Below are 27,396 nucleotides of genomic sequence, written 5' to 3'. Positions count from 1 at the left end.
TGTAGTTTGTAAGACTTCACGTTTGTTTTTTTTTTGTTTGTTTGTTTCTAATTGTTTTCCCTCTCTCCCACTTTTCCATTAGTCTGCTGGACCTCAGGAAAAGTGGGTAATATTGGGCAAATGTGGTCAGATGCACTTCAAAAGAGATGTTCTCAGAGAAGAGACTGATCTGAAAAGGAACAGCACTGGCTTGTGTGCACAAATGTGATACATTTGCTGAGATGTGAAGCAAGTAAGGTCAGTACAAACATTACAGTGGTTGTCATGATGAATGCGCCAAATCCTGCTCATCCTCTGGCATTACAATAACAAATCATTTGCATGAAACTTGGAAGATGACCTGTGGATTCCATGCTATGCAGCCATTTCTCCTCTCATCTTGTAGAAGCAGAATGTATTGCTAAGAAAAGCTTGTCTAACTTTTTTCCTCTTCCTCCCCTCCCCAAGCCTTGAAGTATGCTGTGCAAATACCTGCTATATCGGACATAGCTGTGCTCTAACAGGTAAAGTATACCTCTGTTATCATTTCACGGTTAAGTGAATTAGTATTATATATCAGTCAGGATAGACAGTTAGAAAAACCTTTAAAGGGACTAATAAAAAAAAACTAAACTACATAAAAAAACAATTAGTAGTTCTGTTCATGTGACTTTTTTTTTTTCATTCACTCTTTTATCGCCAAATAGGAAAGCTTGTGGAGCCCAGGAGCAGGGGATCTCTGTGCTGCCATTATTCATGTTTCCATGGTTCCTCCTCAACAAGCGTGCACTCCGCAGCAGAGCCGTTAGTGGCTGAGGTTACCTGCAAGGAGTGGGCATGGAGATCTAAGCAGTGGAGCAATGGTACAGGTAAACAACATAGTTCATTTTCAAAACCAAAGAACTTGTAACTTACATAATACTGCATGATTTGATTCAGTGCTCCCACCTAAAAATGTCACTCAAGCAACTTCCTTGATCACTCAGCCATGTAAGTTTTCTATAAAGCATGGCTGACCATGATATATTGCTTCATTGTCATCAAAAAAGCAACATTACCCTAACATACCCAGCTATTTCTTTGGCAATTAAATCAGAACCTCTTAGGCATCGTAGCTATATTGCAACATGCAAAATCTAGGAGGAATACTGCAACTCCTGGCTGATCACTGATGATCATGGATATGACAGTCCTAAGAGAAGTTTCTTTTACTGACCTGGGAACAGACCAAAATGATGATTCAAACAGATTCAACAGGCAGTAAAAAGTCACAGTAATACAAACAAATAAATTAAGCAAAACATGGAAAACAAGGCACAAACACTACTAGAATTAATGCATTGTTATTTTTTTGCTGTTTTGGGAAGCACTCTAGAGTGGTGTGCATCTTTGAAAATGGGGTGTTAGAAATGTAAGTCATCTATTTACATGCAAACAGAGCAGAAAACAAAAACAGTTGTGGCGTTTTGTGGAAATAGCAAGTTTGTGTGTCACATTTATATGTAAATGTTTATTAATCAATGGCGTCTCAGACAGAAGGATATAACTTTTTGCTATAGACAGATTGCTTCTGTGACAGGTCTCCAGCGTTGCTAGGCAACACCTTTCATCGTTTAATAAATGAAAAGGCTTATCACTAGACCTTTTGCACCAGGGTGTTAGTATGTGCATGTCAGAGAACAAGCTGTCTTAACTCCCGTACATTATTCTAAATGCCTGGGATACATTCAGAGTTGGTATTCATAGTGCATTATGCTTTATATTGTGGAAGCTTTTCCACAGCTTTCAATTTCACAGCACAATTCTCACAACGGGCAGAAATAGATGGTGTCAAAATGCAAAAAGCCTGCCTGGTGAATGAGTCATTGACAGCGTGGTAAATGTCTGTATGTAAGGAATATATAAATCCTAATTAGCTGTAACACTTTTTCTCTCTGCATTTTAAATCATGCAGAAAAGGATTACCGCTTTGAAAATAAAACTGATACACCTTTAAACTCTACATTTTAAGGAAAACTAGAATGAACAGCAGTAAGCCAAACAAAAGGGAAATGAGAGGTAAAATTATTAAAGGAAAAAAGAATGCTATTTTTGGCAAATGGATGTAGTGTGAACTTTTGATAGCTGTGAGGGCTGCTAAATAATTCCTTAGGGTCATTATGAGGATTATCAGGTGCTGGCTTTTGATTTAGAGCCAGTTCCCAACAGGTTTCAGACATCAGGCTAACTATAACACGAGAGTTGATCTCTCATTTGCATACATTAAACATAAATCCTTTACACTTGGTTTATTGTTGACATTTTTTTGGTAAAAAAAAACCCTTCAGATTTTGAGATGTAAATTCAACACAAAAACTGCTATTCCAGAGGAATGAAATACGTACTTGACATGTGTCTGTTGTTCTTTTGCTTCACTTCTGTGTAAAGTAACAGCGGATGTATTTACATCAGTGTGTACAAACATGCAATGAATAAAACAGTCAAGCAAAGGTGCAGGGTAAGCATGCAGCTACAGAGAGGGTTATATACAAGTCTCTATGTCTGTAAGCATTAAGTGTACCTTGCATTCATCTACTACAACAGAATTGTTAGCAGCGGTAACAGTTGTGGTAGCAGTTAAGACGCACTGGTTGGAATTGTTTTCGTGGTGGTTCTTCATGTCATCGTAATAGGACTGGGTCTTCGTCATCATTTCAATGTCGTCAGATTTAGCCATGTGTGCATCCAGCTCGTCAAGCTCTGCCTTGGACATGTGGTAGACGATGCCTGCACCGTAGGAATCACCCACCACATTCACTGAAGTTCTGAACCGATCCCTGAGGAGTGAAAGATGGTTTGGATAATTTTAATCAATAAGAAAAATGAAAGGGATTTACAGATGCAGGGTGTTAACACAACATATACTGTATATTTTGCCTTGTAAGACTCACAGCAGCCAATCGACAGCAACCAGCAGACTGATGTCTTGGGTTGGCAAGCCTACAGCAGTCAGGATCAACAGCATAGTCACCAGACCAGCACTGGGAATACTGGCTGCACCAACACTGGCCAGAGTGGCAGTCAGACTGGGTGAAGAAACAGAAAAGCAACACTTGATCATATTCTTCAAACCCACTACACCTAATCGCACCATACACAACCTTGCCACAACTCTTGAAACACCAGTGAACATGAAATTGCTACACCTCAAAGCCACAGATGAAGACACTTATTCTTATTGGTGCTTGTGCAAAGAGCAGCAGCTGAAGAGCCCCAGAGTGGGTCCTCCATCGTACATGAAGAGAGGTTTAAATGTGAGCGATGGGATGGTAATTTGAGAGTTCATGGATTGATATGCCATAAAAATGTCAGGCTGAAGGTCATCCATCCTCGAATCACTCTATTAACACAAGAGCATTTAGGGAAGTTAGTTACGGATACTCGAGAAACAGTGAGCAGTTTGTATTTATCTTCCAGCTTAGCATGACGCATGGCATTGGCACATGTTGTTTCATGTGAAGGCTTATTTGCTCCACTGCAAATTTCTTCTCTATTTTGATCCCCACTGCTGCTGTGTTTGTGCTCATTAACAGATCATTCTTTTTGCTGGACTGCATCCATGGAGCTATTTTACACCTTTTAAATAGTGGATAATTCATATTATTATGAGTAATGATATCTTTTCTTGAACTCCAATTGGGCTCTGTGTGCTGTGTCAAATTAATATGTTAGGTTTTTTTCATACAGGAGCTGTATGAATCTGTCTCTTCCTGGGTTCCCATAATTTATATTATTTCATTCAAATCCAGTGTTCCTATTAATGATGTCACAATAAATTTTAAGTAGACTGACAAATTATCTTGTCTCCTAACCTGACAGTGACAATCTGACCCGGGTCAAGGTGGACACCATTCATTTGGGCAATGAAGATGGCTGCAACAGCCTCATAGAGTGCAGTTCCATCCATGTTGATAGTGGCACCGACTGGAAGAACAAAACGAGTGACTCGTTTGTCAATACCCAAGTTCTCCTCCAGACAACGGAAGGTGACAGGCAATGTACCAGCACTGGAGGGAAAAGCAGAAGATGGTATAGGTTATACCTTAATAAATATTGAGGAGTCCCACTACATTTGCCCCTCTATCCTGATGCTGACCTGGAGGCTGTCCCCAGAGCAGTGATCCAGGCCTGGAAGATGCCCAAAAAGAAGGTAAAGGGGTTTTTCCTGACAATAACAAAGTAGATGCTGGGCAGGAAGATCGCTCCATGGATGATGAGGCCAATGATCACGGTTATCATATACATGCCCAGCTGCCTGGCCACCACCTCCAGATCCTTGATGGAGATGATCTTACCACAAATCAGACAGGCAATACCAAAGGGAGAGTACCTGGTGTGATGAAATGACGTTATTACTCAATATAGAGCTTTTAATATAAAAAGCAAAGAACACTTTACATAGCTAGAGCCTCTTTAAGTGTTGTCATGACCTGAGAAATAACTTGGTATAAACAGTTATTTCCGACTCAAAATTAAGAAATGAGTTTTAAAATGAGTCAATGAGATTCTTAGGTGATACCGACCACATGATCATGATGACAAGTTTCATCACAATCTCATTGAGGATGTTGAAGAAGTCAATCATGAGTCTGGCCTTCTCTCCCATCTTGCCCATGCAGATGCCAAATGCAATAAAGAAACCAATCAGACCTGTGACAGAAAATTATAAATGTCTCAAACGTTGAATAAGGGTGTGGACAGTGAGATGACTACTGCATGAGGAAAAGATTATGAGCAGATGAGAGGTTTTATATTGTGCATTTTACAAAAAAACATTTGGATTTCTCAGGTGTTTGCTTTTGTAGATGTAGTAACACTACAATATAGAAAATTGCTTGTATTTTTGGCAGCAACATAGCTGTGGAGATGGCAATGTTGGTTGGTTAACTTTGATCCAAACTAAAATATCTCAACTGTTGAATGAACTCCCTTTAAATTTAGTACAGATATTTGAATGAATGTCTTGCACCCCTATGCCCCCTTTAGTATGAATTGTAATAACTGTGATTATTCCTTAACTTTTCATCTAGATTAATGCTTGACAAACTAATAACATTACCACTGGCATTAGCTGTACTTTGTGGGGAGCTAGTTTTCTTTGTCTTTCTTAGACTTTTTCTGTTGAAACAAATGTCACATACCCAGAACATTCATGCCACTTTTGAACTGGAGGGATTTTTTGATGATGTACTGAGGCTCCTTGGTAACGTTAGCCACCAGCCCCTCCATGGTGGTGGCATTGATGTCCTCCTCAACAACCACCTCCACTTTCTTTGTGACAGTCTGGATCTGAGGTTATGAAGAAGAAGATGTTGACGATGAGTTGCTCGGCTGATTCTGGGTCAGTTATGATATTAAATGCTACTCAACTGATTATAATATGATTTGAAAATCTGCATCTTTACCAAATTTAGTGTTATGTGATTGGACTTGTATAACCTAATGGGCACTTGAACATTTGTTTTAATAAGGGATAATAGGCAACAGAAACCGAGGACTCTGTACAAGCTGAAGCTACCTATTCGCATGTACAAGCATATCTTTTGCTTTCATGATATTCCATATTACATGATTCAGATTCCATCAGATTTGATTTAACATATCAGCACTGACAGTCAAACTGTATATCAATTTTGTTATTTTCCTCCATTACCTGCTGGAAACAAGCTTGCACCAGGTTCTCTGGAAACAGGTTCCTGATCAGATCAAAGAAGGCATCCAAGCTGGACACATCATCATTTTTCTCGCCCTCACCCAGATTCTCCTTCAGTTTGGGGTTGCCAGGGTGGATGACTAACACTAGGATGACTCCCAGAACAGCAGCAATAATAGTGGTGGTCATGTAGTAGACCATAGCTCTGGTGCCCAGGCGACCGCTAGATTTGGCATCCAAACCAGCCAGACCTGCAGCCAAATCAAGCAAGGCCATGTTTACCAGGTAATTACTTGGTCTTATTGAGTGGAAATGTTGACTTTATACTGCCGAGCATAAAATGTGAAGACCATTAATGCATTGCATAATTGTGTTTGACCATGCCTGGTATCATGAATTCAATGAAATTCTGTCAATGACAATTTCAAATTAAAGTAATTGCCACTGTTTTTGTAAGACTCTCCCATAATGTATTTGCCATTGGTAGCCAGACATGCTGCACCTGTGATTAAACTGGAGATGATGAGTGGTAGGATCAACATCTTCAGCATCCTCATCAGGATATCTCCAGGAAAAGCAATCACCATGACAACATCTGGGTGGAGCGGGGCAGCAACACGAAGCAACATCCCTGCTACAGCTCCCAAGATCACACCTGAAGTGCAAGGAGGAGTGTGAGTGAACGAATGTGCAACAGTGTATAATGGCAAAGTAAGAAGATAATCTGAAATGAAGTCAGATATTGGAAGTCAGAGGAATTAAAAGTATATTTGAATAAAACATAAAAAAATAAAAGCCATTTCTTATTGGGTGAGCTTGTCTTAGATGAGCAACATTTTTATTTATTTTTATACTACTCTAATAACTGACACCTCATTAATTCACTTGTTGAACTTGTACAGGAGGCAGCTAGATGCTTAGTGAGGACATTGGCTTAAGGAGATAAAATGGAACCTGATAAGAGAAAGTAAAGCTCAGGGAGGATAAAGATCAGATCTCTTTGAAGAGGCAAGGATGCATCAGCATGTCAGATTCCCCAGTGAAGCATCTATAATCTCTGCAAACTCAAAATATTTTCAAGAATTTTTTTCCCTTTGTGGCAGGGAAAGTGAAAATGACTAATGGAATTCAATGAAGGGTGAAATAAAAGGTCATTGACCCTAATCTCAGACTCATCTTGTGCCTTACTGAGATGTTCTTCTACTGTCTACTGCCTGCAGTGCATTCTGATACCCTTGCCTATCTTCAATTTCATTCATTATCTAGAATCCTCTAAAAAAGTGACATTTGAAAGATCATCTCTCAAACAAAGCCTTTGTTGACCTTTGTCTCTTCTAACTAACAGCTATTTTCCTGCCCCAAAGTGTTTCTGGTCTAAAAGTAACGATGACCTCTGTGTGCTCTAACCCTCCTGCAGTGCTGCCTACAAGGCCCAGTAGTTGGTCTGTGTGCCCGTCTGTCTCAGGCCAGACAAAACTCTAGCATCCCCCCTAGGGCTGCTGTACTTCCTCTGCTACCAGACCACTGCCAAAGGTCACACAGATCAAGATGTTGTTTAATAACACACACTTGAATCAAAAGCTCTCCATCTTCCTTAAAAAAAAATTGTAAGCTGTCCTCTGTGCTTCAGTCCATCCTCCAGTCTAGCAGCATCCTGTGAACTCTGCACACCCAGTGGTTTTGGATGGCACTTGATTTCCTGTGACTTCTCTCTGGCCCATTTCATTTCCCATTCAGAGTCTTATCTGCCCAGTGACAGATGATCAATGATCTTGTTGGCTCATTTGCTGTGCCAGTGTCCTGCCAAGTGGGGTGAGATGTACACATTACACATGCTCACACACAAATACATGAATGTGAACAGGATACAGATAGGCACACACATAGCTAAATATAATTTAGAGATTATTCCATCCATCCATTTTCTATACCCTCTTATTCCCAACCAGGGTCACAGAGATCTGCTGGAGCCTATCCCAGCTCTCTTTGGGTGAAAGGCAGGGGTCCACCCTGGACAGGTCACCAGTCCATCACAGGGCCACATAGAGACAAACAACCTCACACACTCACACTCACTCCTATGGGCAATTTAGAGTCACCAATCAACCTGACATACATGTTTTTGGACTGTGGGAGGAAACCAGAGTACCTGGAGAAAACCAACACAAGCACAGGGGGAACATGCAAACTCCACAAACTCCACACCAGCCACCATGCTGCCCCCTTAATTTAGAGATTATTAAACAGTAAAATTGTGCTGATGAACACCAACCCACTAAAGACTTACAACCAGAATTTATATCACTACTTTCATGCTCTTTCCTCTTTTCCTTATATATCTCCTTGTGGTGCAGTGATCCATCACTATAATCACAATGTTTTTTAGGCACCTCCAGAGGCTGTTTGAGTGCCCAGTGTCACAGAGAGATTCTGATAGCAACAGGTGGCACAGAGCTGGGGAAGGTCAGGACACCCAGCCATCTTACAGTCTGGTACACTGAGCGAGCACAGATGGCATCTCCTCCTCACATTACAAGCAAGCTGCATCCTTGAGCTTGGAGTTAACAGAACGTTGAACTCACTGGTGGCCAGTTTTAGGTTGTTATGGGAAAAAAAACGTGAGAGGACTTACCGAGGACGGTGAGTGTGAGCAGAAGGTTCTTGAACATCTTGGAACAGATTTTGGCACATCTGGACTGAGGCCTGGCCTCAATGGGTTCCAGGTGACTCTCATGCATCCTTACCTCTACTTGTTTAGGCATGCTGTTGGCACTGTGTCAGAGAGGAAGAAAAAATAAAAATGCTATTTACCAAATGCTAAACCATCAAGCTGAGTCTCTTTAAAAACACACTGATGGTCATGCATTATTATCCATCAATATACAGTATACATAAAACATACATTAATATAGATAATAATACATCTGTTTTGCATGTCTCTGAAAACAATGACATTGTGTATGAATGTGCAGAATGAAAATGTTAAGCATTTAGATGTGCTGCCAAGCTGTCACTTCAGTAATGTCCATGGTCATGGTTACTATAGTATCCAACAGATGGAAGCTGACTGCAGGCTGCTGCTGCTGCAGCTTGTAACACTGCAGTTCTTTGGGGTGATATTTCAGACACATTGCATCTCAAGATAGTTTCCCAAGAACTGAGTATCTCATTTTCTTACAGATATCTTGATTGCAGTAGTTGTCATGCTAGGTTTACTGTGCATAAAGAAATGTTAGAGGTTATTATGAAGTAGCGTTTCACAGACACAGAACAAACAATGGAAAAAGTAAAGAATTTTGAAAGGAAATTTCAAATCTAGAGAGAGTACACTTTGACACAAAACCTTAAACACAAATGTAGGAAGAAAGGGATCAGTCACACAACTTAATCAACTGAATGAAAAGTGATTTCCCATTACAGGTGTCACAGAACAGTTTCCTGTGGTCCCATCAAAGTGTGAGTTTGTTAGTGAGAAATGAGCCAACTGTGTCTGTGACAGGCCAGTTAGGCAGGTGTTCAATTACTCTGTCAGTGAAAGTGACCTGAAATGACAAAGTCTCCTTACGTAGTTAGACATCTTTTTTTTTTTATCTATGAGATAACAAAAAATGTCATTTGTTACACTATACCTTGCCAGTAATTGCATGAAAATGTCTGCTGTGATATATTACAAAAAAACAAAGAAGAAATAATGTCATTTTGACCTTTCACCTCACCCCTGGGGTTAATAGCCTTAAACTCACGAATGCAAGCTACAATTGTGAACTTCATTTTTTTGTCCTCATGCCCTGCCCCCTATAGTCCACCATTAAGTCAGAAAACTTAATAGATATAAATCATCTTGGCCGTCAAGTTTTTTTTATTCATTTATTTTTCTTTCAAAGCTAAAACTTCATCAAAAGCATAATAGGGAGCTATACATGGAATAGCATAATACCCCACCTATGGGGCACTTCCTTGCAAACAACGGCCCTTTATGGTGTTGTTGTTGTATGAGTAGCCTCTAATAGTTCCACATGAGCACACACACACAGGCTCACACATTTACACACACCTCCTACAGTTTTGTGTGTTGCTGTGCTGTAAACTTGGCTATAGGAAGACCACCTGGGCAACTTCCAGGCACACAGATGGATCAGTCCTTTCTCCAGCAGGCACCATTACACTCTATCACAGCGTTATTTCATACTGCAAGTAAAAGCTGGATAAATTAGTAAAATCACCAGAAATAAAATGCTGAAAAATTAGCACTACCATCTAGGTCCATTTCATAGAAATGATAAGCGCTATTAATTAAATTCCACCACCCTTTTTTCTTCCTTTCATTATTTTTAGCAGTGAAAGAGAGAGAGGAAGGAGATGTCAGACGTTACCGAGATTGGATATTGTTCTGTCATGATCCTCTTATAACCACTTTTCTCATGAAGTCAGAGTCAAATGAGTGTGGACGTAAAAATTTCTGACAAAGCAATTGACTAGAGCAGAGAACTACCTTTTTCCATCAATAAACAAATGTAAAGTTATTCTTACTGTTAATAGTTTTACCTTTGATTTACATGAATTAATTCTCTATGCCTGAAAGCATAATGATTGATATTAAACATTCGAGTTTGTAGCATCCAATGGGTTTAACTAATTTGAGCTGCTTTTTTAGCAACTCTGAAGACAAAAAAAATGTTATTAAGATGTTAATAGAGACTCATAAAGGAAGGGTCTGTGACTATAACAAACTTTGACAAAGAAAAATGCTAGTAAAATTTCATAATTAAAATATGAATCACTTTCACATGCATACATACAGATGCACACACATGCATATGCATCTTCTTCTCAGTCTCTAATTAGATTATTTTATAAACCGCCTAATCTTGGCCGAGGGCATAGTCAGATTAATATCACTATCAGACTGTAGCGCCTTGAAGAATTAGTGAAAGTCTTAATTAAACTAAACATGATGTCAAACTGTGTGACATATATTCTAAATTCGAGAAAACTAAAATTCACTTTTTATATATCCTCTAGAGAATTTCCCTAATATTTTGGTCATGCATTTAACTTTAAAGACACGTTAAGACAAGGTAAAAATAGTTGCTTGTCTTAGTGAATCTTTCTGTTATGATATGAAGAGCAAGAAGGGAAAGGAGTAAAAGTAGATTATGTCTAACACTGTAAATGTGATGCATAGTACTTACTTCATTTCTGGTGGAGTTGAGGTAAGTGCTATATACATTGACCAGGATCAAATGACCACCCTTTGGTATTTAGTCAGCACAAGAAATCATTAGCAGAATCACAACTGCTCCATCCAAAAATGTTGCCAGATGTCAGCAAATAAGGTCCCAGGTAGCTGAAAACCCCAGAGTGCTGCTGACAGCTAGCGGCTCTCAGCTGTCCACCAGCTCGTGCAAAGAATCCAGAGAGGAGCAAGTCAACACATCCCAGATGACAAATCCAGTCACAGCCACAGTAACCTGAATTGCCCCATCCGGATGTCTGTGAACCCCCCTCCACCCCCACCCTCAGACTCCACCACCACCGCCACCCACAGGCAGTTACACACACACAAAGTACCCACACATGGCACACACACACACACACACACACACACATACAGACATCCGGACAAACCTAGAAATAAAGCTAAAAATAAGAAGTGAGGGAGGAGTCAGTATCTGAGCTTAGGAATCAAATCCCTCAGGAACCCTCCATTCGCTGGCCACAGTAATCTCCTCAGAGAGCATGCCCCCAGACTCATCCAGCTACATGTGATGGCGAAAGGCCAGGCTGCTGAAGATGAGGCGTGATGCATGATCATGCCTGCTAATGACACAATGTGGACAGTAAGGCTTTGTTAATAGCACTTTTGCCAAGAAAGTTGTAAATCACAAAGGAATAATGGACAATTTAACATCTTCAAACTATCATTGACCTCAGAGTTGCTTTGAGTCTTTGAGGTGATCCTGATTGACAGCAGATGACAGTTTCATGTTTACTGCTATAATAGTGTATTCTGAGATACACATAGATGACGATGTCACACAAGATCACTCTTCAAAATCATTAGATTGAAAGATAGATAATAAATATACAATATACTGTATTAATGCTCCATTGTAATTTATCATTTAAAAACTGAATATAAACACAGGATATTTAAAAGAAGTCTTTTAGGGTACTGGTATAGTAAGGACCACACATTCAAGTCACGCACATCTCAACATATAGATTTACATATCCCCACTATTCAGTGAAACTCCAAAGCACAAATGACCAACATGATTCATGTGAGGATTGTGTCACGCTGATTTCCTTCTAGTCTCCCAGCAGCATGAGACTTCACATCGTATTGAGCAGTATCACTTTATTCTAATTAGGGAAATGTGTTGGAAAGCTATTTCCTCTTCAAACAAATGACCAACTGCAAAATAAAAGCCAGAGGAATGCCATCTCTGTCTGCAAAGGTTGTGTCATGAGAAATCACTCATCCTAAATCCCTTGACATGTCATACTCATTCAAAGGGTTCTCTCCGGAAAAGGATTTTCGGGATGAGAGTGAAGGACTAGGGACAGAGAAGAACGGGTTACATGGGGGTGTAACAGAGACACTAGGAGAAACTGGTACTGGGGCCACACCAACACCTCTCAACCAAAAGAGGGGCCTGAGAGGGGAAGGCTGAGGCAGCCATCCCTGCTCTTGGCTGGTACCATGTGAAGCTCACTGCTTCCTCTCTCTTCCTTCTGAGGGGCTTTGTTTCACACGCAAACAGTGGCAGTGGCCCCAACTTGCCTGGCCAAGAGCTGCATCCAAACTGGCAGGGGTGAGAAAAGAAGGGAGGGGGGTCAAATGGGAGGGAGTATCGGGGTATAGCGGCCGAGGGAGGGCAGTGGGCATGTCCAGAATGCCAGTTCTTTCAGGCCACTGATGTCATGCCTGTGCCCACCGTGGGAGAGCAGCGGAGAGACCAAGGCTCCTCTTTCTTTTTTGCCCTCCACAGTCTCTTTTTTGAAGATGAATGAATCTTTCACAAGCGGCAGCCCATTGTGTCCCATAATCGACGGCGATTATCCTGATTTTATGCTGCCTTCCCAGTCCGAGGAGGTTCCCTGAGTGCTGGCATTGAGGGCCGCCGCGATGCAGCAAGAACCACGAGGGGTTGTCCTAGCAACACTGTGGTTTAGAGAGAAGGGGGTGAAGGGGAAAGAGGAAGCTCACAGCCACACACAGCACACAAAAACACAGCCTACACACACACCACATAAATGGCTAGGAACCCTAGCAGACAGACAATTTTATATTTTTGCGCCACAAAAGAAATCTTAAGATGAAGTAACGAAGCACTAAACACTTCATGGTGTTTTTAAATAAAGCTTCTTTGTTTTTGCATAATTAATAAACTTCGACATGCTTTGCCATTCACTGCTATGCACTCAACATGTGCTCACATAAATATTAACCGGTTTGCATTAGAGCCTAGTTATGTGGTTCATCTTGTTTGAATCCATGTGATAATGTAAAGGGAAACATAAATGTGAATAGCAGCTTCCCACTGTCCTTTGAGGGGCCCAATGCCCGTTCTCATGACTGGAACATCACAATATACTGTGAAGTAAAGACAACTGGAGCCGGGCCAGGATCCGGATATATCTGGCCTCTCTGGGCCTCACAGCCACTTGCCATGCAGTGGGAAGGAGTAAGCTCACACATACTGGCTACCTAGGAGCTGTGAAAAAGCCCCCTAAATGAAGCTGTCAGCAAACACTTCAGGTTGTGCTGTGCATAGGAAGTGGGAGACAAATTCCATCATCTGAAGAAAAGGAAGCATTGTTACTCTATGCCTCTCAATTATGTATTGCTAGATGGTTGTGAGGATGAATGCATTCAGTGATAGATGGACATAGAGACTATCTTACAAATCTATTCTAACAGCAGTGGAACTTAATGCTCTTCAGTAGCTCAGGAAAACAGAAAATCCAAAACCGATGTTTGCTAAGAACCAATATCTCATGGCAAAAAAACGTTCCCCTGAAGTGGAATTTGCATGAGAACCTTAAACACCAAACCACAATCAGCCTGTGCCCTCACTTTTCTCCCAGTAAATTTCTCAAACTTCCCAAATGAAATGTATCTGCCAGTATGTCAGTGAGGGCAGCACACAACTCACCTGACTGAATGGTGGGGTTCCAAACAAGAATTAAAGACAATGCCAGTAAACCTTGTGGTTAATTTAAGAGTGACCCCAATCAAATGTAGGTGCACAGAGTAATTCAGTGGTCTACTTTAGACTGCTTCCAAGTGAACCTTGGACTGACAATACAGTCTGATCAAAGACTGGCACAGAACCAAGGAAACTGCTCACTGAAGGAAGCAAACTTTTTGATGATGTTCACCCATGTCAGTTCCATGCTGCCTCTCACTATTTTGCACTAAATTAAATAGCTATGAAGAGAGTACAATGAACATATTCTAAAGGACATAAACATGTAAGACCAATCAGCAAGTCCATTTACAGTCCAACTTCTGCACATCAAATGAATAACCTTTCACTAAACTGTTCCAGATTTTTGCCTTAATGGAGCAAAACGAAGTAAATAGTAACACATACACATAAGTGCGTTGTTAGTAATACAGTGTATTATTGGAGATTGGTGTGTTTATGGCAACAGAAAACCTTACTATTTTGTCATATGTCCAGAATCAAGTCAATTTACAATTTTTAACAATTGTAACATGTTTATCTGGAGGAAATTCATGTTTTAATTCTCAGAAACAACACAACGAAACTTGAAAACTCAAATGCCTAGAAGATAGTATTTTAAATATTCTTGGGTGAAGAGGCTTATCAGGTGTTTCGTTTACTGTATGACCAACTGTGACAAATCATTCCTTTAAATTCAGTATATTGTAAGTGTAATTTAGTAATAGATGAAAACACTTTATTCTGGACCTATCATACCTACATTTGGCCTGTTTGATAATTTAGGGATGTTAAATGTAATAATGCTAGGATGACTGTAAAGGGCTGGTCCTCAAACCCTTTCAAACAGATCTAGGGTAGCTGGGCAGGCATTCAGTACCACGGTCAGTGACATAGAGCTAAGGGTCTACCCTTAGCTCAGATCCATAGTGCTGAAAGAGCTGCTTTTACCACAAATGATCCTGAGGTTATTGTGTAGCACTCTAGCACTGAACACCCCCCTTGGTTGTGTCTGTATATTTTCCCACTAATAACCACCAGTCTACTGTTCAGTTATTATCCGTGCTGTGCAGCAATTTGCACAATGTTTTATACTTTGTGTGTAACACTGCATCTTGTGTTGTGCTGTTTTCCTCAGGTGTTCAGTTTTTACCATTTCTGTTTATAACCAGTGTGCATCGGCATCCTGGCAACGCATGATTGAACCATATGCGCCTGTCTCTCAGCATCCTCTAAGATTTCCCACAACTCTTTGTGTCCATAATGAGGCAGTCATTAGAGCAAGCCTCTGGGAATCCTGCAGCTAGTGTTGTAGTGCACTAGTCTGCATAGGTCTCTCAGATGTGACCAATCTCACTGTAATTATGTGCTAACATCCCATTATGCTGGAGAGTGGCTGTCATAGGACTGAATTGGATGACTCCTATTTATTTGGATCATATTTTCAGAGAGACTTAGTTTGATGGCATCTAACCCAACCACAGCATACTTTATGCACTAGTGTTAATCTTTCCCACTCCACCTTCACCTTTGGGTCTCGTCTTTCTTCTTCATTTCTTTTTTTTTGTTGCATTAAATGGAGCTACTCCCAAACTTGCAGGCAATCATACTCTATAACTCAGCTTGTATACTTCTCACTTTCCATCATTTTTTTAAGACTCTCAGCTGTAATGCTATTATTATATGCTGTGTTATTCCTCAAAGATTTTGTTGCTGCTCATCCAGTATTCCCTATCCCCAGCCCCTATCATTTGGCTAAAGGGGCACAGATGAAACGTCTGCAAAGAAAACAAGATAATCCATAGTCATGTGAGATCTTCTCACTGTGCAGTAACTATAATCTCCTCTGTCCAATAAAGGTTTACAGATCTATTACCCATTTTTCTCTCTGCTGCTGTATTGGCTTCTGTGTTGGTATTTGTTGTACATGAAGCAATGTTGCATTACTACCATTAGTAAACATGCATCTGTTTAACAACACTGGCTATGTAGCAGCACACAGCTTTTGATGGCTTCAGTCCGATACCCAGAGGAGCTCATTAAATCAGCCAGTAAGGCAGGATCGCCCCACCCCCTACTACCACTGCTATGGTACATGGGCTACACTGATGAAAGGGGGATGACAGAAAGAGAGAAGTATAGTGGACTGAGTGAAGGGTAGGAGGTTGCAAGGGTGAAGGAAAAAAGGGGGAGGGTGTAAAAGGGACAGTGTGACTGATGAAGGTAAGGATGGAGACAAAGAAATGGAACAGGAAAGAGTAGAACATATGTGATGGTGCAGTGGAGATGCTGCATTAAGGTCAGATTAGTCAAAAAATTAAATTAGAACACTAAAAATGAACTGAAGTAGAACTTGAGATGAAGCCTCAACATGTACAATATATGAAGGGCCTCTCTGTTGTCAGGTTATCTGTGAATACATGAAGCATTGACATCTATGTTGAGCAGCTGGCCCTGTGATGGGATTAGTGCGCAAATCACATCATACATCACTAGGTTCACCTGCCACAATCTCAAAATTACCTATAAGTATGTAGACAATGCATGCACTTACTCACACTGTGTAAACCCATGTCTCACACAACACACACGTTCATGAAAATACAAATATATACACATAGTAATGCACTGTTAATGTGGTCATTAATCTTGGTTGGTCCAATCCTGTGGTATCTGAGGCAGGGTTAGGGTGTTGCAATCTCACTCAGGATTTGCCAATAAGAGGACTAAGGAGGATGGATGTTCTCCCACTAATTAAACACTGGAGTCTGTAGGGACTGAGCACAGCCTGCATCAGTGGCCATGCCCCACTCTGAAAGGGGCACAACCCACAGTGTTGACTGAAAGGGTGCTCCTGCATACACACACACAACTATACACACAAACTCCAAATCCTAAAGGGTGATATTCAATATAGATTTTTCATAGGGTATGTTAGATCATGTCTAGAGCAAGACAAGTGATTGAGTTCATATGGTTTAAATAGTAAATAGTATGTAAATTGTGGTTAAAATGAGCTTGAAATGTAGTAATGAGATCATAGTAGATAAATGAATTAACAGGAAAGTCACCTTTCTTGTACTATACATATTTGCAAGTAAATGTTTAAATAACATTTACTAACACATGTGCTATATATCCAGTTCAGTTTACACATACAGTAAGTACTAAGACTACACCTCTGTTGTTGCAGTACAAACAGTACTATTTGCTTTTGTAAGTTATAATATCAATGTCTGGACACACATTTACAAGTATGTTCATTTTATATTTCCTGAATAAAAGCTCTATTATTCATCCTTAATATATGCAATATCTTATCATATATTTTTATGCAAATATTGCTTGTGGTTTTTCCTGTATAACAACACTGAGGAAAACCGGTCACGCAACACGGCAGACCACAATACGATGGAGAAACATATCAAGAAAGCAGGGAAGTGTGTCAAAGCTGTCAGTCTCTCACTTCCTCTCTCACTGTGAGTGCATGTTATCTACAGCATGCATTTCATTGCTCTCTCTCTCTCACTGTCTCTCTTCTGTGTTTTTCTTTCACTTCTCTTTCCCATATACAGTGCCTTGCAAACGTATTACCTTAAGAAGTCACATAATTAGTTAAATTAAGTCCACCTTTCTGCAGTCTAAGTGTCACATCATCTCAGCGTGCATATATATACCTGCTCTGAAAATCCCCTGAGCAACACCGTTGAGTAAAAGGCAGCAACACGATGAAGACAAAGGAGATCATCAAACACTCCGGGGACAAATTTTAGAAAAGTTTAAATCAGGGTTGGGTTACAAGAAATATCCAAAAACTTTGAATATCCCACAAAGCACCATATAATCTATCAGAGCAAACTGGAAGGAATATGGCACCACAGTAAACTTGCCAAGAGAGGGCTGCCCACCAGAACTCACAGACCAGACAAGGAGGGCATTAATTGGAGCAATATCATGCTATGGGAATGTTTTTCATCAGCAGGTGCTGGGAGACTAGTCAGAATTAAAGGAGTGACAGATGGTGCGAAATACAGGGCCATTCTTAAAGAAAACCTGATTCAGTCTGCCCGAGAGTTGCGACTAAGGAGGCTCACCTTTCAGCAGGAAAATATTTTGCATCTCAAAGTCAAAGTGTGTTTTATTGTCAGTTCTGCCACATGTAGAGCACATACAGAGATTTGAAATGTCATTACTCTCAGACTCTTGGTGCATAAAGATAAAGTTGTAAGCTGTATGTTGTGTAAATCAAATATAAATCATTTGTAAAACAATCCATTTCAATTTCAGGTTATAAGGTAACAAAACAGGAAAAAGGCAAATGTGGGGCAAATACTTTTGCAAGTCACTGTATCCCCTTACCATTTTGAGAGGCCCTGGGCAGATCCTGAGTGTTAATGGCTGTTTTACTAACCATATTCTAGTATCAAAATCACAGCTGCACCCAGATCTTTGATTGACACCTAATTTTAAAATATCCATTGCCTGTGTCTTTTTTTTTTGTTTTGTTTTTAATTTGAACCTGGACTCATTAAGGCTTCACACTATTGTGTTGCATTGAGTGTTATCTCTGCAAAGAGAAAGAAACACCTATGTAGTACACCATTAAAGGTATTTTTAGTGTTATTTCACAATAATTTTATGGGCAAATACACCAAACTATTGCTATTGCAACATTCTGTGGCAACTAAAAAAGTGCTTTCATCTGCTCTACATGTCACACAGGCAACATGTTTTCAGTAGAGGCAGATATCTGCGACCACATATCTAGGCTAGTCTATTCTCCATGCACTGTTAATAACAAAACCTCCAGAGAATGAAAATCTGGTGTGAACTTGAAAGTTGTCCAGTTGTTTTCGAGAGAATTTTAATTAACACATTCAAAAGAAGTGAAGCAAAAATATCATAAACTATATCTGCAAAGAAAAAGGCTAAAAGTGATCTAAGAAAATTCCATGGTTTACTGTTTTAGAAAATCAAAACTTAAACCTGTGCTGTAGGTACTATTGCTCGAGCTACCTAATTCAGCAAGCCTGCTTTCCTTTCAGGACCATGTCACACACACTGTTCTTTCAGAACCACATCTATACACATATCTTTAAGTGAGCTAACCACTATTTACCACTGATTGCTGTCACTCATGAAAAGCCATATATGGACCCATTATTTGCTACATATTATATGAAATATGTAAATAGTTCTTTAGTCACATGCCGCACTGAAATAACACTGGAGAGAATGCACTTGCTTATGTTTTTTTCCCCAACACCTAATTATGACAGCCTGCATTTAGTCACTGACGGATATCATCCAAACCTCTGGCCAAAATTATTTTTGTACATTTCAACATTTTTCCATACAGGGCGAAATCCAGAGATCACACTCATCTTCACCTGCTCAGAGGATGGTAAACCCCCTTAAATTGAGATTTAAGGTGTACAATACAAATTCCCCAAAATCCTGGTTCACTGTAATCCTCATATTATAAGAGCAACCAGGATTTCTAGTGATGTCAGGATCCATTTGTATAAGCAGGGCTCTAAGCATATAATATGTAAAAATTATTTGACTATACTGTAATAATCTTGATTGATTTAACTTGACAGTAATCCACTAGAATATTTATGATCTTTCTCTTTTTCTTATGCAAGGTTAATTCAGCATCCTGTTTTGCTTTACTGCACAAAAATCATTAGCAATAAACCATTATGTAAGAAACAAGTTCACAAGATTTCACATTCAATGTCTAGATGGATGGATGGATGGATGGATGGATGGATGGATAGATAGATAGATAGATAGATAGATGGATAGATGGATAGATAGATAGATAGATAGATAGATAGATAGATAGATAGATAGATAGATAGATAGATAGATAGATAGATAGATAGATTGATGCAGTTCCTAATTAACCAGTGCATAATGTGGTGAGCCAAAACCCCCTAACAAAACCCTCTCTGTGTTCATCAGCCATTGAGGCAAACCGCTCTTGGAACACATCACTCCTCCTAGAATAATGGGCCACTTTACAGGCCTCCAAGTTAGTTCACAGAATCTAGAGCTGGGAAACCGCTAGCATGGGGTTCATGGGGAGGAGGGGTAATTTAATTGTTTCCTCTGTTTTTGTATTTGTTACTCCCCCTCCTCTCTCTCTTCTTCTAGTTTTGAAAAGAGGGCTGACAAACAGGCAGTGAAGGGGATTGTTGTGTGTTCCGCTGGACAAGTGGGTGAGGTAAACAAAACTAGCCTGTAGGGTCTAGGGTTCGTCAGCATGGGATAGGCTGAGCAGTGGGGAGCAACAAACATGCAGAGGGAGGATTGGTCAGGGATCTGTGGCATAAGAGGGATGAAGGGCACTGGCAGTTTTGGGGGAGAATAGGGTAGAAGGGGTGAGGGTAAAGGGTCCTGATGGAAACAGAAGGGGAGAGGGAGACCAAAAAAATAGAGGGTTTATTCCGGAAGAAGTGGGAGGTGAACAAGGCTGCTAAGGTTACTCCTCCAAATGTGGGCATTGTATTTAGTGCTGAAATTCTCATGCATGGCCTGTTTTGGCACCCTAAAATGTCCAAAAGTGATGGAGCCCTCCGCGATTAAGTGGACAAGTGGCAGCTCTGCTCTGCAGTCCCACAGCTCAGGCAATTTACATACTCAAGAGGAACATTAATGCCAGCCGATCCCCCAGAGCTGAACAAAGAAGCACACAAACCTGCCTCAGAGGCCCATTACGCACTCAATTGAGGATTTGTGGAATAATAAAAAGGGACAACGGAAGAGGAAGGTGGGTGCGATGGGGAGGGAATGAAGTGGGCAATGACAGTAGTTTTATTTAATTTTTTCTTTATGTATTTATTTTAGTTTCCAGAAGTTTTAGACTTTGCCTGATTTTGGAAGATCCCATTGCCCAGTGATAAGTAGCCACATCTTTGGTACCATGACAAAACTGGAAACTGTAGGCCTTCCTCTTTATTCCCCACTTGCTGATCTTTCCATTATCCGCATTATGAAACTGTCATAAAAGCTTTAATATGATAAGTAAAGCAGCTAGAGCAATTTTTGTAAAATTCAATTTTTTTTTTTCAAAAGCATCCTTATTAAAATGTTTTAAATATATATTTTATTATATGCTCTTTTTATTCTTTAAGGTCACATGGCCCAGGATTCAAAGCACTCGCAGATTATCAGAGCAATTGCACAAAAGGTAGCTCCATCTGATGACCAGTGTGAATCTGTCAGTCTGAATCTTGTAACAGTTGTTCAGATGAAGTCTATTTGTTTTGAATGAATCACTTTAATTATGATGCTTTTGTTACCACACAATGGGCTGATTGTTCTCAGTTTAATGGTCTTTGGTGCCAAGAGAGGGAAAAAAAGAGGAATCTTTCTGTATCCTCTGTCCAACCCGTTCTTCTTCCCTTTACCAATCACTCTCCAGGCAATGTCGTGACTCTCCCTGCTGACCTGAATTCTGATGCAGCAGGTGCCAGTGGGATGTGGGTGGTTTGGGGTTTTCAGAGAGGAGGACAGCGACAGTGGTGAATGGGTGGGTGGGATGACGCCTTCACTGTACCAGTAAACACTGACTCAATCCCCTTAGACAATTAGTATGTAAATGTGGAAATGTCTGGTAATTCTGATTAATTCTGTAAAAAGTTCAATTTGAGTCAGACTGAAATGAAAGGAATTTTAGCAGGACTTGTGTGCGGTTATCAGGATGTTGCTGTAACCCTCCTATCTTCATTATTCTGCTAGAACTCTGATGGAAGTTGTAGACTTGCCACCTGTGTGCTACTCTAACCATGACTTTTGACCTGTGTGTAGCAAATGAGACCAAACAAGAAAATTCCCACATTGCTACACAGCTATTTGTAAAATGCCTGTCACTTGTGCATATGATACATAACTAGAAAGATTAAGTAATTAAAATAGATTTTTATTTCAGAATCAGTTGTTTTAATAGCAACAGAAGGCAGCTTACAAAGCTCAAGCACTAGAGCTATATACAGTATATACATATTGTTTTTGGCTCATTGTTTTCTTTATAATTATTAAAGATGTGGTGTATATTTTAACATATATTGAGGTTATCTGGCTCTTGAATGTAAGTTATATCTGGTGGCTGCATCTTTACATATAGCTTACATTTGCTTTTTTGGGTGTTTAACTGGTATGTTTTGTTGACCTGCAGTAATTGCTCACAAAGACAAGTCCCTCAACACATTTGTTGCAATTACAATAAAGTTATCACAACTCAAACAGATGTAGGGCTGTAATAAACCTTTATCTAACACATGACGGTGGTCAGGTGGCTTTCATTATAGTACATGCGCTGTGGGAACATGATGATAGTCAAATACCCACCGCAGGAGTGATAATTCCCAGGACAAATGTAAGTTAGATTCAATCTCAAATGGATTTTATCTTTTTCCATATAAATGAGTTACAAATACACTTAGTCCTGCACTAAAAAGCAACTGCTTGGAGTTTAATTATTTAAAAGTGTGTATTAAATAATTAACAGAAATTGCACGACTTTGGTGGTTATGTTCCTTTTCTTACACATAAACACAGATTATACAGGGTGTGTAATGATCACTGCTGTCTCATAGCGAAACCAAAATGCCTTGACCAAGGCCAGCGGACATCTATCATTTTGCCGTTTTCCCTTGTGAATACCTCTGTTTCTGTTCCTGTGCAGTCATACAGAAGTGAAGGGAGCCAGGCTCTTTGTTTGGTCAACCCATGGGAAAGGCCTCACTCTGTTCAGCTTTGTGACAACTGAAACACTGATTCTATAGGCAAGACTGCAAGAGCAAAAAAAAAAGCATGAATTCCTCATATTGGGAGGATTCACACCAGGAATACATCGATAAAGAGGAGATTAAGGTCTAGAAAGCAAAGAGTGGGTAAAAAAATACCAAGAAAATTAAGTGCATAAATAAATGAAATTGGGTAATATTAGAGTAATTAGGAAGAGTTGAAATGAAAGGAACAGCTAAGGAAAGAAAAAAAGACTATTGAGAAAGAGAGAAAAAGCGAGACAGAGATAGACGAGCATGAGGGTGGTAAAGAGTGAAAAGAGGAGCTGGATGGCATTTGGCAGCTTCAGCGTGTTCCCAGGAGGATTACTCAAGGACTAGATGCCGCAGGCTGCCAGCAAGACCACAGAGAAGCTCCATGAATGGAGACACACAACCACATATACACGCACATGTAAAATACAGCAGGGGATATATCTACATGCTGTATTCTGGTGTCTATTTCACTTGATTCCTCTCCCCTCTCTTTTATCTCTATTTTCCTGTACTTCCCATTCCATCACTTTTCCCATTTTATTCACTGTCTCCTTCTTCCTAACTATCCATTATCACTCTTTCTCGCTCACTTTCTCTGCAGCCTTTTCAAGCAGCAGTGAAAGGAGATGTTTGACTTGGCCAGTAACAGACAGGTAACATATGCTGCTTCTTCAGACAGTTTGTGCAACTCCATTACTGCCCTGTGGGCAGAACACAGTGAAGATATATCACAGAAGAGACACTACTACACCTTATACCTCACTCACTCACTCCATCCTTTAGCCATTTATCTCTTTAACTACAGAAAGTATCTGTGTCTTTTCTGTTTCCTTTCCTCCCACATACTAAAGTTACTTTCTCACTCAAACACTTTTAGTACTGTAAAATCATGGCTTATCTAAAGAAGTGTTTCAACATTATTTTGTGTTTTATTGTTTCAGGAAATATATGAAGGCACTGAAGGAAATAGGCCAGTCGGCAGACTGTTAGAAGTTTGCCTTCTAAGTTGTGGAAACGTTTAATAAAAATGTAAGGCATTCTACTTTCTATAAAAACAATATCCTATGTGATTAAAATCCTTATATAGTTACTCTGTGATGTACAAGTAAATGCATTTTTTAAAATCAGTTCAAGGGTTTTTACTGGAAATTATTCATTTGCCATCTGGTTTTTTAACACTTTGCTGTTATTTCCTTATCCTTTACTTATTATTAACCCTTGGCTTGCATAGCTCCACAACTACCCTCCCCTTTTTGTGTATGTGTGTGTGTGTATATGTGTGTGTGTGTGTGTGTGTGTGCAACTCATCACAAAAGAACCCATATTAAACACAAAGCACACTGATGTAAGCATCTATACCCTGAGCAATGTTACTCTAATTAAAGGGCTTTTCACAGATGGCTAAAATAATAGATTCTGAAAAATATAATTTGGACTTGTTTCACTTTCAGTAGGAGACAAGCAATGCTCCAGGGTCTGGATGTGTGTTTTTATGGTGTGTGCGTGTGTGTGTGTGTGTGTGTGTGTGTGTGTGTGTGTGTGTGTGTGTGCGTGTGTGTGTGTGTGTGGATGATTACTTAAATGCTGAATTTATGCTCAGAAAGGTTGGTACTTTCATAACTCAATGTTGGATCATTAACTTTAACAGTTAGAGATCACATGAGAAATCTATTTGTTACCAACATTAATAGCTGCTTTAACAAACATCCACATATTGGTGTCACCCAATAAATTTAAACTTTACTTTCACCCACTAATGACCATATTGAAAAGATGCTTCCTTAATCAGAGACTTAGATGTTAAAGCTTAACATATTTTATAGGAAATTTCCAGTAATGCATGCAAACATTTATATAACAGAATCTTGCATTCATTTTGACTTGTCTAGTCTAGAAAAAAAAAGAAACTGAACATACAGGTTATTTCCTGGAGCAGCATCTGACAAAACATTAAATCATGAAATATTTTTATTTCCTGAGAAATGCAGGTGATAAGGATCACTGAAGCACTCTTAGATGAAAGTTGTCTGTGTAAATTTACTTGCGTTAATGAGCTTCTTCTGTGTAAACAGGTGCGCTTAATGTGTCTGAACAGACTCCCATTATGGCTGCATTCTGCAGCATGTAACCCCCTCACATGATAAACACACAAGCTCATTTATACAAAATCAATAAATCAAAATTAAAAATAAGGTCATGCATTTATATATTAAATAGCTCATCCTGCCTTTCAGCTTGTGTGAGTTTGCCTTGAATGTCTGTTGTGTTCATTCATGTAAGACAGCAAATGCCACAGTACGGTAGATAAAAGACAAAATGCAAAATGCATTAGCTGCATGGACACTTTCCTTTACAGATGATCTCAGCAGTTACACTGAAAGCCAAGGTTTCTACAGATCGCACCCCTGCCACAAAATGCACATGGTACAACCGGTTCCTTTCACCAGGGCCACCAGTATAAAGAAACCTGCTCATTAAAATCCAGTATATACTGAAGCCACATCTGTACACAAGCACCACCTCCTCCTCAGGGTGCATCCATCAACACCTTGTTGACAAAAGCATCCATAAACACACCACGCACACGTTTTCAAGTGACAAGCCAAGAGTAATGCTGAAGGCGATCAACTAACTGAGCCAAGGGAGCTGGTTTCCATGGTGACATTGATAGTGGTACTGGAAGACTGTGTGTGTGTGTGTGTGTGTGTGTGTGTGTGTGTGTGTGTGTGTGTGTGTGTGCTTGTCTTAATATGAAAGAGGGAAAGGGCTGCAACGATTGGCTCAAAAGGTGGGTGGCGATAGAAAGGTAATAAGCATTCAGCTTTATCTTCCAGGAGCATTTCTGTCCTTCCCTTATCTCATAGCATGAAACATATTCAAGTGAGCAGAAACTATAGACAACACAACGTAAATCACAATCCAGGCAGATTGAATGTGTCTGACCAAGCCCAAAAACATTTATTACGCTTGGTAAACATAAGCTATAAGGTGTTGACTAATTTATCAACAAAATGTCTGTAAACAGAAAATCAATGAACATACAGGTGCACTCCACATTCATTAAGTTGCCAAAGAATGTCAAAGCATAAGGCTATGAAAGACCACTGCACAAGCTTATTTGAACATGAAGTGACACCTTCTGTGGAGTAGCCTAAAGGCTTTTTGTCTTAACTGTTTTAGGATCATTCGGCTCAAAGCAACTTTCTTTTCTTTGAAACAACCAACCTTTGAAACTTCAAGAGGAAACTGAGCAAGGAGACCGCGCGCTTGACAGGACCAAGGCGAGGGGACCCGCTTGGTTTGTCTTAGAGAATGGTTTTGGACAGGATTAAACCCGAGCAGAAATAACACTAAAGGGGGGAAAAGGTTTGCTCCAGAGGCTTTAAATGGCAGCAGTGTAGTAATGCCTTCTCCACATACGCGAAGGGACGCAATTTGATCGTTCCCTGTGATGTTACTGTAACTGGCAGGGTATAAAGGTTAAGTTCACTCATCTACCGCCAATTAATTCGAATTTTAATTTATGTTTCCCGGAGCAAGACAGGAATAAGTAACACAGAGAGAGAGAGAGCTCATTGTTTGTGGTTGTCACTTCTATGTCTTATATGAGTATCTGTGCAAAAGGTTATGATTATTACGCAATGGCCAAAAAAAAGCTTGGTATTTTTTGAGAGTTGCAAATTATTTTTTTACTTTACTTTTTTCAAACTGAAAGATGAAAATGAAAAAAACCTACAAACATGCTGCCCGGTGCACCTGCTACCATCAAAAGCAATTATTTCACTTTACCTGTGACCAGCAGCTAAATTTCGAAGGCTACAAGCCAAGCTCAGGATGCATCTCCTGATAATCTGCACCACTGACCGCTTATCTGTCCTGTTTGCAGGCTAGAATAGCATCTTACCTTTGTTGAAAACCACGATGGAAAAACTTTTTGGTCTTGTGCCCCTGTAGGGTCTTCAGAGAGGGTCTGCCACAGCGAGCTGCAGAGCGCACAGCAGTCCAGGACAGGAGCGCTTCACAGACCAAAACGGAGGGATTTTCTGTCAGTAAAATCCGAGGACCTCCGCAGCTCAACGATTCCTCTGAATGAGCTCTGCCTCACCTCACACTTCGGCGCTTTACTTCCCCACCCACCTCCGCCCTCTTTGTCTCTTCTGCATGAGAATGCCAACTCCCGTTGGTTGAAGATGCAGCCTATACATCTCTTGCTTTTCTCTCTCTCTCTCTCTCTCCCACTCTGTACCAGAAATAAACGGCGAGCCTATGTAACAAACACTGTCAAAGATTATGCAGACCCGTTCATTAGCAGGTACAGTACAAAGTTGGTTGGTTTATTTTATGACTTTCATAAAATAAACCAGCCAAACTACAGAGAGGATCCTATTTAAATCTTTCATTAACATGCAGATGTGGTGCAGCTTCAGACTTGCAGCCCTATTAGTCTTATTTCCTATGTGCTTTATTTTGCTGCACTAGTTATACTCATTAACAGCAGTGCTTGGTTTCCATATCTATAAAAACATGATCTGGTGTCCTAAAAAGCATAGTGGGTAAACCTTTCATCTTTCAGAGAATTTTGAACCTGCTAGTCTTGCTTTTGAGTACAGTCACAAAGATTTATATGCAGATCCTAATGTAAATTTGGACTACAATGACTTTTAAAGAAGAAGAACAGAAGAAAAATGCATGTGCTGAAAGGTTTGCATAACAAATCATTTTACCCTGCTAATATTTC

General features: G+C 40.0%; 1 protein-coding gene and 1 long non-coding RNA gene across 2 annotated transcripts; one reads left to right on the top strand and one right to left on the bottom strand.

Moving 5' to 3' along the window:
- Positions 1 to 160: 160 nt before the first annotated feature.
- On the top strand, positions 161 to 3,956 carry LOC113132463 (uncharacterized). Its single transcript, XR_004463089.1, has 4 exons — positions 161 to 237; positions 448 to 503; positions 687 to 848; positions 3,838 to 3,956. It is a non-coding gene; the product is annotated as an uncharacterized LOC113132463 (long non-coding RNA).
- slc1a2b (solute carrier family 1 member 2b) lies at positions 730 to 26,737 on the bottom strand. The gene is made up of 11 exons (XM_026310535.1): positions 26,563 to 26,737; positions 8,304 to 8,443; positions 6,174 to 6,326; positions 5,672 to 5,922; positions 5,160 to 5,307; positions 4,542 to 4,668; positions 4,115 to 4,348; positions 3,831 to 4,025; positions 2,910 to 3,044; positions 2,540 to 2,795; positions 730 to 801 (listed from the first exon to the last, which is right to left on the bottom strand). Exons 2-11 carry the CDS (start codon positions 8,431 to 8,433, stop codon positions 730 to 732), a joined length of 1,701 nt encoding a protein of 566 aa, XP_026166320.1. The 5' UTR covers positions 8,434 to 8,443; positions 26,563 to 26,737.
- Between the last annotated feature and the right edge of the window lie 659 nt (positions 26,738 to 27,396).

This window comes from Mastacembelus armatus, chromosome 6, assembly GCF_900324485.2.
Source record: "Mastacembelus armatus chromosome 6, fMasArm1.2, whole genome shotgun sequence".
Taxonomy (NCBI): Eukaryota; Metazoa; Chordata; class Actinopteri; order Synbranchiformes; family Mastacembelidae; genus Mastacembelus; species Mastacembelus armatus.
Note: the sequence above shows the minus strand (reverse complement) of the source record. Positions and strands in the feature narration are given on the sequence as shown.